At 49.5% G+C, this 16,877-nt stretch overlaps 1 protein-coding gene across 2 annotated transcripts in view; it reads left to right on the plus strand.

Annotated features, from left to right (window-relative positions):
- SEZ6L (seizure related 6 homolog like) overlaps positions 1–16,877 on the plus strand; it is a 149,665-nt gene that overhangs the window by 97,884 nt on the left and 34,904 nt on the right. For both annotated transcript variants that reach the window (XM_073312323.1, XM_073312324.1), the window contains exons 4-6: positions 12,736–12,928; positions 14,201–14,386; positions 15,400–15,562. In XM_073312323.1, the coding sequence (XP_073168424.1) occupies positions 12,736–12,928; positions 14,201–14,386; positions 15,400–15,562 (542 nt within the window). The remainder of the gene's footprint in view (positions 1–12,735; positions 12,929–14,200; positions 14,387–15,399; positions 15,563–16,877) is intronic.

Raw genomic sequence — 16,877 nt, forward strand, 5'->3', positions numbered from 1 at the left:
CTAGTCATGGAAGAGAAATAACATGGGATTTTAGGATGGCTTGAATGGCTGATCAAAGCACTCATGATGATTATCTGTACCCATCCCTGAGGGATCCCAGCCTCACACATCTAGTCTGAAGGAGGAGAGCACAGCCCAGCGTGACGGCCCAATGAAAAGATTAATGGCTTTCCTGCTGCTCCCTCTTGTTTTGCCAGCCTGTCATTTAGAATCCCTTCCATCCTCTTTTAATTATTTTACATGTACAGATGCTCCCAGCTTCACCGGCTACAAAGCTAATTACATGAGTCAGGTGCAGAAATAGTGCAATGTCATTTTTCCCCCCACCATGCAGTCACTCGTGCTGGTAATTGCTGGCATTTAAAGTGATTTTGATTGAATTCCTGACTCCTGTAACGGAGAGAAGCAGAAGAGGCCTTGCTGAAAATGATCACAGCGGTGGAGTGGCAGGGGAGAGAGACAGAGAACCCCACCTAGGATATTGGATATTAGGAAACACTGTTTCACTAGGAGGGTGGTGAAGCACTGCAATGTGTTACCTAGGGAGGTGGTGGAATCTCCTTCCTTAGAGGTTTTTAAGGTCAGGCTTGACAAAGCCCTGGCTGGGATGATTTAGTTGGGGTTGGTCCTGCTTTGAGCAGGGGGTTGGACTAGATGGCTTCCTGAGGTCTCTTCCAACCCTGATCTTCTATGATTCTATAACACCATAAGGGCTGCATCCGCTAAACCAGGCAGCCCCCATTCATGTTAAGCAACTCGGCCGTGGCTCCTGGTTTGGTTTCTAAGTGGCTTTTGTGCTGCTGCTGGGTTCCCTGGGCTGGAGACTGCACAGCCAGAGCGTGGGCAGCAGCCGTACAAACTCCCTCCCCCGGCCTGGAAGGATCGCCGGGCGACAGAAGAGCGGAGCGTACGTCTGCACGGCAGCTGCTAGACGTGGCAGATGCTGTAGTGGGGACGCTCCCTGCATTGCGGAAGGGTTTTCTCCGTCGAGGTAGGTGATCCACCTCTCCAAGAGGCAGGAGCTGGGTCGGCAGAAGAACTCTTCCGTTGATCTAGCTGCATCTACAGCGGGACTTAGGTCAACCTGACGACAGCACTCAGAGCACAGGCGTTTCCATAGCCCTGAGCGAAGTCCCTCGGTTGACCTATGTTTTAGGTGTAGACCAGGCCTTAGTTCCCTGCCCACTGCCAGCTTTGGCAGCCTTCCTGAGCGCGTCCGTGGAGAGACCAGGCACTGCGAGTTGCGGCAGAGGCTTTGTGGCAGGGACACACGCGCACACCTCGCCAATGCAGCAGAGCTGTGGTCCATATTTAGGACTGGATTCCTCAGCCGAACCCCTATGGACAGTCCAGAGGATTTAGGGCCTGGTCCAGCCCACACCAGAGACAATGGTCAGGCCTAGTGGTCAGAGCCAAGAGCCAGAGTCAGGAGTCAGAAACCAAGCCGGGCTGGAGCAGGGCAGGGAACATGGCAGGCAAAGGAGCGATCCTGGGTGCGGGAGTCAGTGCTGGGCAGCCACAGGCCACGTGCGCCGTCCTGGCGATGCCGCTCAGCCACGCTGGTGCTGCGGTTAGCCAGCTGATCCCAGGCCTCGCCGCAGGCCCTCATTTCTGACAGTGGGCCCCAACGGCATTGGGAACTGTACCTTTAAGTGGTTTAGCGGCCCAGACAGGAAGGCTGGGGGGGGCGGGTGCTGCCGAAGCCTGTGTTCTGTTCTGCGGAGGCACTTGGGGACTACATCACTGAATAAAGGGGATCTCTTCCCAGCACCTGGGGCCCGGCGGGGTTACTGAACAGCACAGCCCCTGGCCCATCGCACACTGCTGTGTTCTGCGCTCTGGAGCAATGGCCTGGGCAGATCACAGAACAAAACACTGCCCTTTGCCCCTCATTAGCTCTGCTGGAGCGGTAGCATTGACAGGGGAGTGTCCAGTTCAGAAACACACAGGAAAAGATCTCCCTGGTTAAGCCTTTTAATGGCACCACAGCGGCAGCAGTTGAGAAGGCAGAAAAACTGAAGCTGAATTTAAACAAAAGCCCTTCTCTGTGCTGCCTTTGGATAGAGTATAACTCGTTAAATGGGTTGGCAGAAGGAAAAAAATCCCGAAGAGTAAAGATTCATTACTACATTAATAGCATCTTGTAATATAGATTAAGAGACAAAGAGCAGCGTAAAAGAGAAAAGCTAATTACCATGTCTCTGTGCTGAAGTTAAAAAAAGAGAAAGAAAATGAAAGTCCCTGGCGAGTTCTAATAACTTCTCTCGAGCAATTTGCTCCTGCACGTGCCCCTGAATGGAGAACCCCTCTGCACACCTCAGCCGCTCTGTCATCCTGGCCTTCCTCCATCCTGATCCCATTGATGTCAATGCAAACTTTCCCATTGACTTCCGTGCCCTGTGAATCCGGCCCTTAATGAATTAGAGGGGAAATTCCCCTCTGTGCAGAGAGTCAGCATGAGGGCTAGGTACCACACACGGGACTGAAGCAGGATTTAAGTGGTACCCGGCCTTGCAGAATATAAGTGGCACCTAACTAGGCTTTGTGCTGGTGCTCTGCCCAGGCGTGAATCTCACCTTATTAGACGTTTCAGACCCCAGTCCTCCTACCGAGCCCACTGCAAGCAGCCCAGCACATCAAGCCCTGAGCCATGACATGCTGCAAATTAGCTCCCAGCATTGCAGTGATAAGGACAGAGCAGCTAATTATAATAAAATTACATTTATAAAAAGAAAAGGAGGACTTGTGGCACCTTAGAGACTAACCAATTTATTTGAGCATAAGCTTTCGTGAGCTACAGCTCACTTCATCCGATGAAATTGGTTAGTCTCTAAGGTGCTACAAGTCCTCCTTTTCTTTTTGCGAATACAGACTAACACGGCTGTTACTCTGAAACCTTACATTTCTAAAAAACTCTTGACATTTCTTGGCAAGAAACATCATTTCCTTAAAGAGATTTCAGCTGAAATGTAATGGTGTTTGGGTGTTTTCTAGGGGGGCGAACAAGCCTGTTAGTTTATGTTGGAAGGATTCTTCCCGCCACACCCCTCCGCTTCCCTGTCTTAATGGCAGATGTTCCAGGAGCTTAAATTAGTTCACTCTTTGATTTCCCTTTGCAGTTCCTGGCAGGAAGCTGCACATATGGTACCTTTCTTCCTGGCTGATGATCTCTGGCACAAGGCCACTGTATCAATATGTTGCTGAAAGTTATCCCAGGCACAGAGGGGAGTCCCAAGGACAGATGCGGTTTACCTATCTCCCAGTGATAAAGGAGAAATCTGCTTCAAGAGAGCAATAAACCCCCCTGGCTCTTTCTTTCACCTTCCCCCCTAAATACCAGTCTGAAATTTCTCCTCTGCAGACAGGCCCTGAAAACTGGGAAAGCAGCCATAAAGCAGAGTAGCTCAATTCTCATGCTGCTCCAATGACTGTTCCTTTAATATTTCCCTTCTTAATTTGTCAACATGACTTTGGGGCTGGCCTTCACCTGACAAACCTGGTTTGGAAACAGAACCATCCTTGAGTCATTTCAGCACAATACACGGCAGGAAGACTCTGGATTTTTTCAGTGATTTAGAACAGACACAATGAGCTAAATCCAGACCAGGTGAAAACCCAACAGAAGTCAGTGGCGTTGCATTAACTTATGCAAAGGCTGAGTTTGGCTGTGTTCGTATCAGCTATTCCAATTAATTCACCCCTAATCAACAATGAATTAATGTTTAAATCTGAGCACAGGTCTCTATCTGCCTAGAGGGTTTTTTGTGCTGTGCTTTTCATTGGGGCGTTTGGCGCTGGAGACTGGAACAAACAAGGCAATGATGTGTACAAGTTAGGCATGTATTTCTTGCATGCTCATGTGCGCCTGGCTTGTGTAGGAATTGCGCTCTCAGTTCTTGCCTCTCGTCTAGGAAGCCCAAGAAAACGTTAATTGTCCCCCACAACAAGCACACATGCAGGAATCTCCAAACCACCCCCCCACACACACACGCCAATGCCTGGCACAGAACCCTAATGTTGCTCCCTCCCTTCTGAGAGCCCCCTGGATTCAAGTCTCCTCTCCCACCAATTTCACAATGGTTTCAATGAGGTGCCCCCTGATTTACACTGGGGTCAGGGAGAGGAGCCCTCCAGGGAGCGTGTCAGGGAGCCAGGACCCAACCCATCACAGCCTCAGTAAATCAAAGCCAACCCATTGGCCTGAGTCTGGAAGGGAAGTGGAACCACTGGGGGCCATGCATTCCCTGCAGCTAATGTGACCAGAGGGAGTGCACCAGGGGCCAACAGCACCCCGGGGTGTCTCCAATTGAGACATCACCCAGGCAGGGCTCACTTTGGCCAGATCTGGAGCCTAAAGAGAACTCCGCAAAGACCTAGCCGGGGCCCATTTGGTCAGCCATGCCTACTAGGCCTGCAGAAGCAGTTTGGGAAGGAGAGAGCCAATATCACCACCATATTGTGAGCAGAGGGGACAGGCCCTCATTGCCACGCTGGTCCAGTGGCTAAGGTGATAAGACTCAGGAGACCCAGGTTCAACTCCCTACTCTGCCTCAGACTTCCTGTATAACCCTGGGCAAGTTACTTAGCCTCTATGCCTCGGTTTCCCCATCTATAAACACAGGCCAGATTGCAAAGTGCTTTCACATCTACAGATGAGAAGTGCTGCAGGGGAGTCAGGGATCCTTCTCCAACCAAGCAGCTTTGCCTCCCGCTGGCTGGCTAGGACTTGACCTCAGGTAGCTGGTGCTCCCAACGCTGGCCAGGCACTGGGAGAGCCAGCTTGCCAGCGGGGTCTGAAGTGCTGAATGATGCTGAAGGTGACTTGGATAGGGATCACAGCCTCTCTCAGGCCAGTACAGTTGCTTTTGTTGTTCTGTTTCCAGGCTGAAAAAGTGAGCCACCAATTTGTTTTTCTTTGAAAAATTAGAGCTGAAAGCAGCCCTGGACGGAGTTTGTGACTAGTCCTATAAAGTGCAGTATTGCTCAGAACCAGCAGACTAAGGGCATTGTCTCCTCAGCCTTCACAGGGAGCAATGTGGCTGTTGACAGCAGGGCCGGTGTGCAATGCCTGGCTGCAGCGATCAGACTGGTGCCATCGCTGAGGGCAGTGGGCAGCTTGCAGAGCCCTTATAGCAAAGCAAAGTGGCTCTGGCCTTTGTCCCTTCTCTCTAGCATGGGGCTCCTCCGGTGCTAACCCAGGCGGCACCCAAAGGGATGATTTGCAAGGGCACAAAGGGCAGTTTAACGCCTGTTGACGCTCAGTGGGACTGGAGCATCTAACTGCCCTTTGTACCGTTGACCCCTCCCCTTAAAGGACCTTCACTGGCACATCCAAGCCCTGGCTATTAGGAATCCATTTCTCAAGCTACCTGGTCGCAAGAACCATGACCCCAGTTGTGCTTCTTCCTTTAATCGCTCCCTTCCCACCCCCAGCTGGGGTTATTGCACCATTTTCTCCCCTGGGTACAATGTGCGTTGCATGGATGTGGACACTCGGACTATACCCACATCCACTGGCATTCAGTGAAGGCAAATGCTGCTCTTTTTTATAGTAGGCCTCTCTTTTCTGTGCTGGAGTCCCATCTCACATGGAACACCCTTGGAAGTCAGTGGCCCAAATTCTCCTTGCCTTACTGAAACAGATTAACCTATTGACTGCAAAAGGGCTACTCGCATCAGGAAGACTAGGAGTAAGTTGGCCGTTTTCTGCATATAATTCTTGCCTATTCACTGCTGGTTAAATTTACCCCTGTGCAACAGCTCAGCACCCAAACTGATCTCCCACTTCTGGTCTGAACGGGGACAGAAGTGGCAGCGAGGCCTTGGTGAATTTCATCATTCCTGGGCAGGTAGTTAGGTTCACAGATTCACAGGGGCAGATCCCCCACTGGTGACATTGACTTCACTGGAGCTGTGACAGTCTACACCAGCTGAGGTGTAGAAGACATTGATAGAAGACATTGTTATGTCATATCCTCTGACCACCTGCATAATGCAGGCCAGAGAACCTCACCTACTGTTGTCTCCATGAAGCCCATCAATTCTCTCTGAGCTAGAGCATAGCCCAAGCTTGACGTTTCAGCTGAGTTCATAACTGTACTCCCAACTTAAAATGCTAGAAGAAAAGCTCCTGTTTCTCCTCATTTAATGTCTGCTGAAAACTTTCTGCCCTTGGCCTTTCTCACAATTGCCTTGCCTACTTCCTCACTTGCTTCCTCTAAAATGGGACCCCTTCTAAACTAAACTCCTGCTCTCCTCACTTTACCCTCCAGTCCCTCCCGCCTCCCAGGGGTTCCAGCGGCACTCGTTCACTCAGCGCACAGCCTTGAAACTTAGGACTTACGCTGGGAGGTTGCTGCTCATGCATCATAATCAGGAAATCTTTAGTAACCTGGTACAGCCGAAGAGCCTGGCAGCTACAAACTACACTGGACACAAGCTCTTGGAGAGCCTCTGTACTGCAGACAAGTCTGTTCAGAATGACAATAAGGGAGCAAGGAGAAAAGAGGAACATTGATTTTCTACAGCTCTCGCTTTGCCAGCGTTAGGGCTTCAATGAGGGAACATTGTGAATACACGAGAGGGGTTGAAAGGCATCTGGAAAATTACATAAAATATGTAAACTTCAGGGTCCCCATCCAGCCATGCTCTTAAGCATATGCTTAATATTAAGCAGGTGAATAATCAAGTTGACTACTCACCTGCTGAAAGGTAAGCACATGCTAAGCACAGGGATTACCTGGATCAGGGCCTCAAGGCATATTTTCCTCCTGTGTTTAAGGGGTCCAGTGAGAAAAAAACAAGGCTCTGTTCTGAGCTTGATTTGCACATATACCCCCTGAGACTGGACCTGTTAACCTTGCTTATGCCAGGACAGCTGTACAGTCTATGCACCAGCTTGCATTGTCACATTACATGAAACCCATCTTTGTTTTTAAAAATTAAACCAAAACTTCTCCTGGCAACCAATAGCTGACAAGGTTTCTTTCTGGTCAGAAATGGTTGTTTTCTCACGCAAGGTCTTCTCCAGCATCTATCAAAGTCAATGGAAAGGTGCCCACGCACGGCAGCAGGAGTTGATTGGGGGCCTTAGACAACAAAGGCAGATTTTTAATGGCACAAGTGACTGGCTCTTTTTCAAAGTCAGTGGGAATTGGTCACCTCACTCTACCGGTGCCTTTGCAAATCTCCCCCCAGGGCAGCAAGGCAGGAAACAGATACTTCTGCTTGGGGCCAAGGAAGCCACATGGTGAGAGTTTTAGAATGTGTACTGCCCTCTCTCTACTGGCCAAAATATGTATCCATAATACAGTGTACGTCACCGTCTGCTCCTATTCAGCAGTTGCTCTTACGGCTAATCAGGCAAAGGGCTGTGTTCTTAAGTCGAATATCTGCAACTCAGATCTGCCCAAAGTGCTGTGTGGACTCACTGGCCTGCTGGTGATTGTTTAGAGGGGAGGTAACAGGTGAAGAAGTGCTTTGCATCCTTCAGGCCCAATCCTGTGGTCCTGAAGAGGGTGAGGATTTGGCACTTTCTTGGAACTGAATTAGGAAAGGGTTTATGGGTGTTTGGGGAAGGGAAGTGGTTTCATTGTTAATCAGGTTTGGTGTCATTTCTTCTGAGGAAATCTAGCTCCTTGCAGCCAAGAGATCAAAAGACTCAAAGTGCTGCAAATTGCTTTATGAGGCTCCTATCAATGTGCTATCCAAGGGCTGCTGGGGCTCTTGCCCTGGCTGTTACAGCCCATCTGCTGGTGCTGTGAAGATGATCATTCTTATGCGATGAGAAATCAAGCAAATTTTATAACAACAACAACAAATTCTTCTAGTCACCACATCCTCACAAGCCCATGCAATTAGAAGCTAATGTTTTGGGAAGTGCTAAATATAGGGCCTTGGTCTTCACATCCTTAAGAAAACAAATGGCAGCTGTGGGTATCTCACTGCTGAAATACCAGCCTCTTTATTATGCTAAAAGAACATGGAAAACAAAAGTGCGGTTACTTGTTAGCTACCAGGTTCCAAGCACTAATTAAAAGGCCTTTCTACTGCTCATTGAAAATATTAGCTGCTTTATTTTCTGTAAATAGCCATCTATGGAAGCAGAGGTACCTACAAGCAGATGCCTTGTGCAAACAGCTAATTGTAAACAACAATTTAGCTTACAAAGAAACCTGCTTTTCTCTCAGCTTTTCTGGGCCACCTATTTCAGTCCTAGTGCTGTTGCTTTTGCACTTTCTTCCCCGGGTAGAAGCTAGACCTTCTTATGCTACATTCACGCAGTGCAGTTTGCATTTTCAGAATTCTCTGTCACTGACTTTTAACTCCTTCGGGCTTCCTCTATAACCAAGGCCATTGCTGGAGGAAGTCACTTCCTGCTAGCAGCATTGCAGTGATTCCAGCAAGATTAAATAATAAGCCACATTTTTCCTGTTGTAGTAGCAAACCACACCAGGAGGCGAGGGAGACTGTTGTATCATTCAGCAGTGATCACTGCAGGAATGGAACCAGGGGCTGCACTGACAGGTCTCTAGTGAGCCCGGCCTAATTCGCCTTGGCTTGGTTGCAGGGACAGTGACCTTTAAGGAGCCGGGGGGGGGGGGGCTTGTAAGAGCTCCATGACTGTTGCAGTTGGCTCTGTAATGTTTGTGCTGTGGGCACTTTCCAGAGGAGACACAACAGCCCAGATGCCCAGGGCAATGGTGTAATTACTGGCAGGTACCCTGTGGGCACTGGTCAGCCATTGGCATCTACAAATGTAGGAGTTCTTTGCATTGCATCAAAGCCATCTGGTGCAAAGAGCAGACACTAGTCTCAACGCAGTCCTCTGCATGGGGCAATGTCACACAGTGCTCTGGCAAAGTTCAGGTTCCTTCCCTTGAAAATGTGGCCCTGTTATTTAAGGGCCCCTGGGGTGCAGCTTCAGGTTACAGCAGGTTTGCCCGAACCAACGCAATGGCACTTCATCCCGGGGCAGATCCTGTCACAACGTGATGAAAGCTTTCTGTAGGCAGGGCTGTAGAAGAGGAGGGATGTGCATGGAGAGCAAAGGGGCTGGCTGAGACAGAACCTGTCCGAGAACATCCACCAAGCTCAGGCTAACCCCATGGAGGGAAGTCAAAGCACAGCGAGTTACTCTGGAAACGTAACAAAATGCACCTTCTGAAAGCAGGAGCTGACTGGGAGTGCAGTGATGAGATCATGTGCATTGCTTAGGGGTGATGTGCTATTCTGCCTACTAACTTCCAGTCACATTATCAAATTTGTCCTCTTCTGTCACTCAAATAATTAATAGCCTTAAAGTATAACACACTCCCATTCACCATACGGGCACCTCTCTGAAGCAGCTGTCCTCCTCTCCAAAATCTCAGCTTGCTTGCTTGGAGTCCATAGCTGTTCTGATGATGAAGAAAACCTTAGCCCTGGGTGCAACAGAGTCAGCTGGAACTCTCCCTGAGCACTACACATTCCTCCAGTTATCTCAGCAAGCGGGTAACTCAGATGCCCTGTGACCATACAGCCACAGAATCACAGAAGTGTAAGGCTGGAAGGGACCTCAAGATGTCATCTAGTCCAGTCCCCTGCATTGAGGCAGGAACAAGCAAATCTTTTTCATCCTGACAGATGTCTGTCTGTCTCTGTCATAAATATAAAGGGAAGAGTAAACACCTTTAAATCCTTCCTGGCCAGAGGAAAAACCCTTTCATCCGTAAAGGTTTAAGAAGCTAGGATAACCTCGCTGGCACCTGACCAAAATGACCAATGAGGAGACAAGATACTTTCAAAGCTGGAGGGGGGGAGAAACAAAAGCTCTCTCTCTCTGTGTTGCCTTTGCTGGGACCAGAGCAGGAATGCAGGTCAGAACTCCTGTAAAGGGCTAATAAGCAATCTAGTTAGAGATGCGTTAGATTCTGTTTTGTTTAAATGGCTGATAAAATAAGCTGTGCTGAATGGAATGTATATTCCTGTTTTTGTGTCTTTTTGTAACTTAAGGTTTTGCCTAGAGGGATTCTCTATGTTTTGAATCTGATTACCCTGTAAGGTATTTACCATCCTGATTTTACAGAGGTGATTCTTTTACTTTTTCTTCAATTAAAATTCTTCTTTTAAGAACCTGATTGCTTTTTCATTGTTCTTAAGATCCAAGGGTTTGGGTCTGTGTTCACCTATGCAAATTGGTGAGGATTTTTATCAAGCCTTCCCCAGGAAAGGGGGTGTAGGGTTTGGGAGGATTTTTTTTGGTGGGGGGGAAGACGTTTCCAAGCGGGCTCTTTCCCTGTTATATATTTGTTAAACGCTTGGTGGTGGCAGCAATAAAGTCCAAGGGCAAAGGGTAAAATAGTTTGTACCTTGGGGAAGTTTTAACCTAAGCTGGTAAGAATAAGCTTAGGGGGGTTTTCATGCAGGTCCCCACATCTGTACCCTAGAGTTCAGAGTGGGGAAGGAATTTGGACATGAAAAACCCCTAAGCTGACCAATGAGGAGACAAGATACTTTCAAAGCTGGAATGGGGGAGAAACAAAAGCTCTCTCTGTGTTTTGCCTTTGTTTCTCCCCCTCTCCAGCTTTGAAAGTATCTTGTCTCCTCACTGGTCAGTTTGGTCAGGTGCCAGTGAGGTTATCCTAGCTTCTTAACCCTTTACAGGTGAAAGGGTTTTTCCTCTGGCCAGGAGGGATTTAAAGGTGTTTACCCTTCCCTTTATATTTATGACAGTCTCTAACCTGTTCTTAAAAACCTCCAGTGATGGGGATTCACAACCTCCCTTGGTTGTTCCAGAGCTTAACTGTCCTGACAGTTAGAAAGATTTTCCTAATATCTGATCTAAATCTCCCTTGCTGCAGATTAAGCCCATGACTTCTTGTTCCACCTTCAGTGGACCTGGAGAACAATTGACCACCCTCCTCTTTATAACAGGACTTAATGTATTTGAAGACTGTTATCCGGTTCCTCCTCGGTCTTCTTTTCTCAACACTAAACACGGCCAGTTCTTTTTAACCTTCCCTCACAGGTCAGGTTTTCTAAACCTTTGATCATTTTTGTTGCTCTCCTCTGGACTCTCTCCAATGTGTCCATATCATTCTTCAAGTGTGGTGCCCAGAACTGGACACAGTACCCAGCTGAGGTCTCACCAACGCTGAGTAACGCAGGACTATTCCTTCCTGTGTCTCACATTCAACACTCCTGTTAATACTCCCCAGAATGATATTAGCCTTTTTTGCAAATGCATCACATTGTTGACTCCTATTCAATTTGTGATTCATTCTAACCCCCAGGTCTTTTTCAGCAGTGCTATTCCGTCTAGCGAGGGAGTCCCCATTTTGTAGTTGTGTGTTTGATTTTTTTTCTTCCTAAGTATAGCACTTTGCACTTGTCTGTACTGAATTTCATCTTGTTGATTTCAGACCAATTCTCCAATTTGTCAAGGTCATTTTGGATTCAAATTCTGTCTTCCAAAGAGCTTTCAACCCCTCCCTGCTTGGTGTCATCCACAGATTTTATAAACACACTCTCCACTCCATTACCTAAGTATTGATGAAAATATTGAATAGTACCAGACCCAGGATGGACCCCCTAGAGATGCCTTCTCAGTCTGATAGTGAACCATTGATAACTACTCTTTGAGTAAAAAAAGAAAAACCAAGGAGTACTTATAGTACCTTAGAGACTAAGTCTCTCAACCAGTTTTTCACCCACCTCATAGTAGGCTCATCTAGACCACATTTCCCTTGTTTGCTCCTAAGAATCCCATGTGGGACTGTGTCAAAAGCCATACTAAAAATCAAGCTATGTCACCTCTACTGCTCCCCCTCCCCACCCACTAGGCCAGTAACCCTGTCAAAGAAGGAAATTAGATTGGTTTGGCATGACTAGTCTTGACAAATCCATGTTGGCTACTATTTATAGTCCTATTATCTAGGTGCTTATGATGATGATGGTGATGATCATTTAAAGGCCAGCGTCACTAACTATTTCATTCTTCGGGTAAGAAAAGAGAGGGAGGGTCACAGATGTGCACAACTGATGCTGAGTGCTGGCTCATTCGGAGCCACAGGTGGGTGGAGGTTGGTAGGTGCCACTGCTTATTCTCCCCCCAATTAAGGGGGAGCCCAGTGGCACTAGGGGGAGCAGCAGGATCCGATTCTGAACGTCTCCACAATCTACTGTCATTCTGATGACTCGCATGGGCGGAGCTTATTTTATGGGTGGGGCTTGGAAGAGTACCCCCGTGCCCTCCACCTTCTTCTTCCCCCAGTATGACCCCGATAATAGCAGCATAATTTAACAGTGCAGTAAATTCATGTTGGCACAAGGGTCCAGTTCCCGACTGAGGGTACGTCTAAAGCACTATGTACTCCAGGGTGCCGTGTAACTCACAATACCCACCCCCCGGCAGCTCTCCATGCAGGACAAGGACCAACTAAGAAGCACAGTGGGGTTCCATCGGGGAACGGGGAGGCAGGGGACCTGCGTTCTGCGACTGACTCAGCCAGCAGCTCCCTGTGGCGGATCACCTGGGCGTCCCCCCGCTGTGAAGTGGGGATAGCGCTTTCCAGGCTCGGTGCAGCACTTCGAGCGACTCAGGCTCTGTCAGTGCAGGACAGGGACCGTGCTAATCAGCCCAGACGGGAGGTGTCCGCATTGCGCGGGTGGCCTGGGAGCCTTGGTGCGGTGCCTTCGCGCATCGAGCGCCAGGCCAGGGCAAAGCTCCCAGGGTGGTGTCTGTCTGCCCTTCAGGTGAAGAGTGTGAACCTGTCAGAGGGCGAGGTGCTCGCCATTCGTGGAGTGGGCGATGACAGCTTGGTGGTCTTAGCCAATCAGACGCTTCTGGTGGAGGGGCAGGTGATTCGCAGCCCCACCAACTCCATTTCCGTTTACTTCCGGACGTTCCGAGACGATGTGGTCGGGACTTTTCAGCTTCATTACCAGGGTAGGTGTTTATTAGCCAAACCCAGCCAGCCCCTCCCTAGCCCCGGGGCGGAGAACCCAGCGGGGGGCCTCGCCCTCCAGGCCCCCCCGGCACAACCAGGCCAGCAGCATGGTCGAGTGGCTGGGGCAGTGGGCTGCAACCCAGGAGACTTGGGTTTTATTCCTGACTCTCTCACTGATTTGCTGGGCGACCTTGGGCAAGCCACTTCACCTCTCCCGTGCCATGGGGCTGCTCCCACTGCAGTCGGGAGATGGGGGGAGGGGGGATCAGACCCTGGGTGTCCTCTTTGCAGAATCCTTTCAGAGCCCTGGATAAAGATGCTACGTGAGTGGGAATTGTTAGAAGACGAAATGTCCTTCCCCATCTACCGTGCCAATCCCTCTGGCACTGGCTCTGTATCCTGAATGGCTGTTGGGCCACAAGTGCAGTCATTACAAGCATGGGCAGAAGCACATTTGCTTGACATTTTTTGGTAGCTCTCAAGCTGAGGGTGAAACCAGGGACTGAGAGGTGAAATACCCCAGCCCCCGAGCTGCCTAAGGTCTCTGAATAAAACCGGTTTGTATCCATTGTAGCTGAACACAGTCTGCCCCCTGCACAAGCCATTGCCTGCTTAGGAGAGGAATAAATAATCAAACACTAACTGCAGGCTTCACTCCCAAGTTTTGCAGGGGCTTCTGCCCCTTGGGGGATGTGGCTCTGTTTTGTGGAACTGTGCTCAGAGGATCTGCTCCAGCAAAGCAGGTAGGCATGTAAGTAAACCCATTGTCCTCATGTTCTTAGAGTTAGGCTCATGCTTGACTGCTTTGCTGGATCAGGGCCAGAGTGAGCAGACGTCTCTATTCTCTGACACTTGCCGTACAGACACAGGTTACTTATTTATATGGACCTTGACAGGTCTAGCCTTTCTGGCACATTTCCAGCGATTTTATTTTCCCCTAGGCCCACTGCATCTGTTTCTGTTCTCATATAGAAGCCCATCCTACAGGGATACGTACAGAATATTTATTTTTCCCTTGAACAGCTACAGAAAAATAAACGACTACAAGTGAATTCTTGTTGGAAACAAGAATTAGAAAGGACGTCTAATTGAAAGAATGAACAGGTGAAAAGTAATCAATGGCACAAACACACAAGTCTCCAACAATGGTGTGTTTGGGCTAGTGTGACCAGGTTCCATTACCTCTTCAGCTTTCACCCACTCTTCTTATTGCAGAATTACTCAGAGAAGACAGTGGTGATGCTTAAAATCTCACTGTGTGTTTGTTCTAGTGTTCATGCTGAGCTGCAACTTTCCACGGAGACCTGACTTTGGAGATGTCACTGTAATGGATCTGCATTCTGGTGGAGTCGCCCATTTCCACTGTTACCTGGGATATGAACTCCAAGGCCCCAAAGTGCTTACATGCATCAATGCATCTAGACCTCACTGGAGCAGCCCAGAACCTGTCTGTTCGGGTACAGCAACTGATCATTAACACAGATGCTAAGACAAGCCTGACTCTAGAATAATTTAGTGTTAGAAGTTGAATGTGAGCCTGGGAGAGGGGGAAACTACCAAATTCTGCTCCCATTTACATCAGCAGGCATCCATGCAGTTCAGTGGAGTGACACTTCATGTGAGTAAAGCGTGAGGAACACAACATCAGTGGCTTCTGGCAGAGGTAGAATGCAAATCCCCTGGGAGACAATATATCTGCTCAGCTCTTCTCAAAAAGCTTTTCCTCCTGCCTCTACCACTCCTCGGCGTTAAGCTGCTTCCAGTTGTGTTCAGAGCCACCCAGCTTGTGTGTGAGAATCACTCATACAGAGCCCAGCCTCCCTCACTACCTTATACAGCCTCCTTCCTACATAATCCCACTCTCCCAGGCTTGCGGGGTTTCCCTGTCTCCACCATGCAGAGCTGCACACAGCTACACATTTGCTGTGCAGGATGGGGCAGTTTCAGTTGACATTGGGTTCAGGTGACATTGGGGGTCAACCCCTCACTCCTAACTTTCCTTTCCCAAGTTAAATGAACCTAAAATGTCAAAGAGAAACCAGTGGAAAGCAGAGCATCCCCTGATCTGGGGTCAAACCCACGCAAAGCCACGAGCTTCACATGGTTTGAACCTGCATCTGCAATAAATCAACCTAATATCCTTCCAGCGCACTGTGCCACCCTGGGAAGGAAACGCAAAACCAGGGAAGATTTAAATGCTTTGGGGACTCATAACAAGAGTGGATTCTGCTCCGAGTTATACTGGTGTAAATCCACATCTTTGGAGTCAGTGGAGTCATTCCAGTTTACCCTGGTGCAGTTGAGAGCAGAACCTGCCCTGATTTGGCAGCCCATTTCTTGGTGAAGAGGCCCTTCCTTAGCACACACTCATTTGTCAGTACAGAGTGCATGGCCCGCTTTATTTGGCTGGGGCTGAAGCTCTGAGTGGCTGTGTGCTCCAGTCTCACTGTCTCTGTGATCTCCTTGCCAGCACCCTGCGGAGGGACAGTGCATAATGCCACCATTGGACGAGTTCTCTCGCCGAGCTACCCCGGGAACCGTAGCAACATGCACTGCGTGTGGACCATCGAAGCTCCCCAGGGCCAGAAGCTGCACCTGCACTTTGAGAGGCTTCTGCTGAGCGAAAAGGACAGGTGAGGGGCCCTGCAATGAGTCGCTCGTGGAACACAGGCATGCTGACCCGAGAGCCAGAATCTGAGCTGACCTGTGCAGAGAGGTTAGCTTTGCCATTGCTGCCAGGGTGACTGCCGGGGTTCAGGGGCGCCCCCACCCAGGTCTCAGCACGCTGCTCTTTCCACCCTATGCCATCAGCGTGAGGAAGACCTGACAGCCTCCTGCCCCACCCAGAGGAGGCTCAAGGGTCTCGCAAGGGGTTTTCCTCAGGACTGACTGGGCAGTGTATTCCCTCACTCCAACCTGAGTGGGCCTTACCCCGCCACCTTTCAGACTGCGATCTACTGTCTCCAGGGCGTGCCGGGACCAGGGCACTTCCCGTCTCGTTATAGCGGGAGCCAGCGAGTTGGCTGGGGATTTCGATGGCCCTGGGTGGTGAAGTGTAATTCCCACACCAGGGGTTCAGGCGCCCTCCTCTTGCGAGTCTCATGTGCATGGGAGGGGGTAGGGAGCATCGCCCCTTTGGGGATTTCATCACAGGCCAGCATTCTCTAGGGCAGGAGTCTCCAGTGTGCAGGGGGGTCACAACCATCCTGCCCTGCACGTGTTGCTGAATGGGAAGGGTGCCCAACGAGATGGGAGGGCATCATGGGAGGAGGGGAGTCTTGCTGGCACAGAAGAGTCAAAGATCCCTTGTTCTCGGGCAGGACTCCCCCGAGTAACTTTTAAAGAGAAAGTGATGGGAGGGGCAGGAGAGCTAATGGGCCCCGCTGCCCCAGATGGGAACTGGATCACCTGCAGATGGTCACGATAGTCCCTTCTGGCCTTAAACATCTACAGTTACCCCCACCCATTGTGTGATTTAGCATATGGTTTGTGTAATGACACTGGGTCTCATAATCAGTAGCCCAATCCACAAACTGCCCCCTTGGGCTCCCAAAAAACCCCCACATGCCCATGGCTGCATCTCACCCACAAACACAAAGTGACAAATCACAGTCTGTTGGCATCCATAACACAGAGCACACATTTATGGGGCTGATGTTTGTGTTTAAGTGTCATTAAAAATTCAGTCTGGTAACAGGCAATAAAGCCAGTTTATGGCTTGTAGTAAAAGCAGAGAATAAAGCACCTGTTTACTACACGATAAAATAGACGTATCTGCTTTGTGAATTGGTGTTTGCATCATTTCTTTCAAACACTGCCCTCCGAATGCATGCCCAAACGGGCCCCTGCCTGGGTGAGGAACGACTGGCACGGCCCCTGCCATGCTGGCTTGTTGAGAATCCACAGTGCTGAAAGGCAGAGGCGTTACTTCCCCTGCTTCCCTATTTT

The sequence above is a fragment of the Lepidochelys kempii genome, chromosome 15, assembly GCF_965140265.1.
Source record: "Lepidochelys kempii isolate rLepKem1 chromosome 15, rLepKem1.hap2, whole genome shotgun sequence".
NCBI classification, from domain to species: Eukaryota; Metazoa; Chordata; order Testudines; family Cheloniidae; genus Lepidochelys; species Lepidochelys kempii.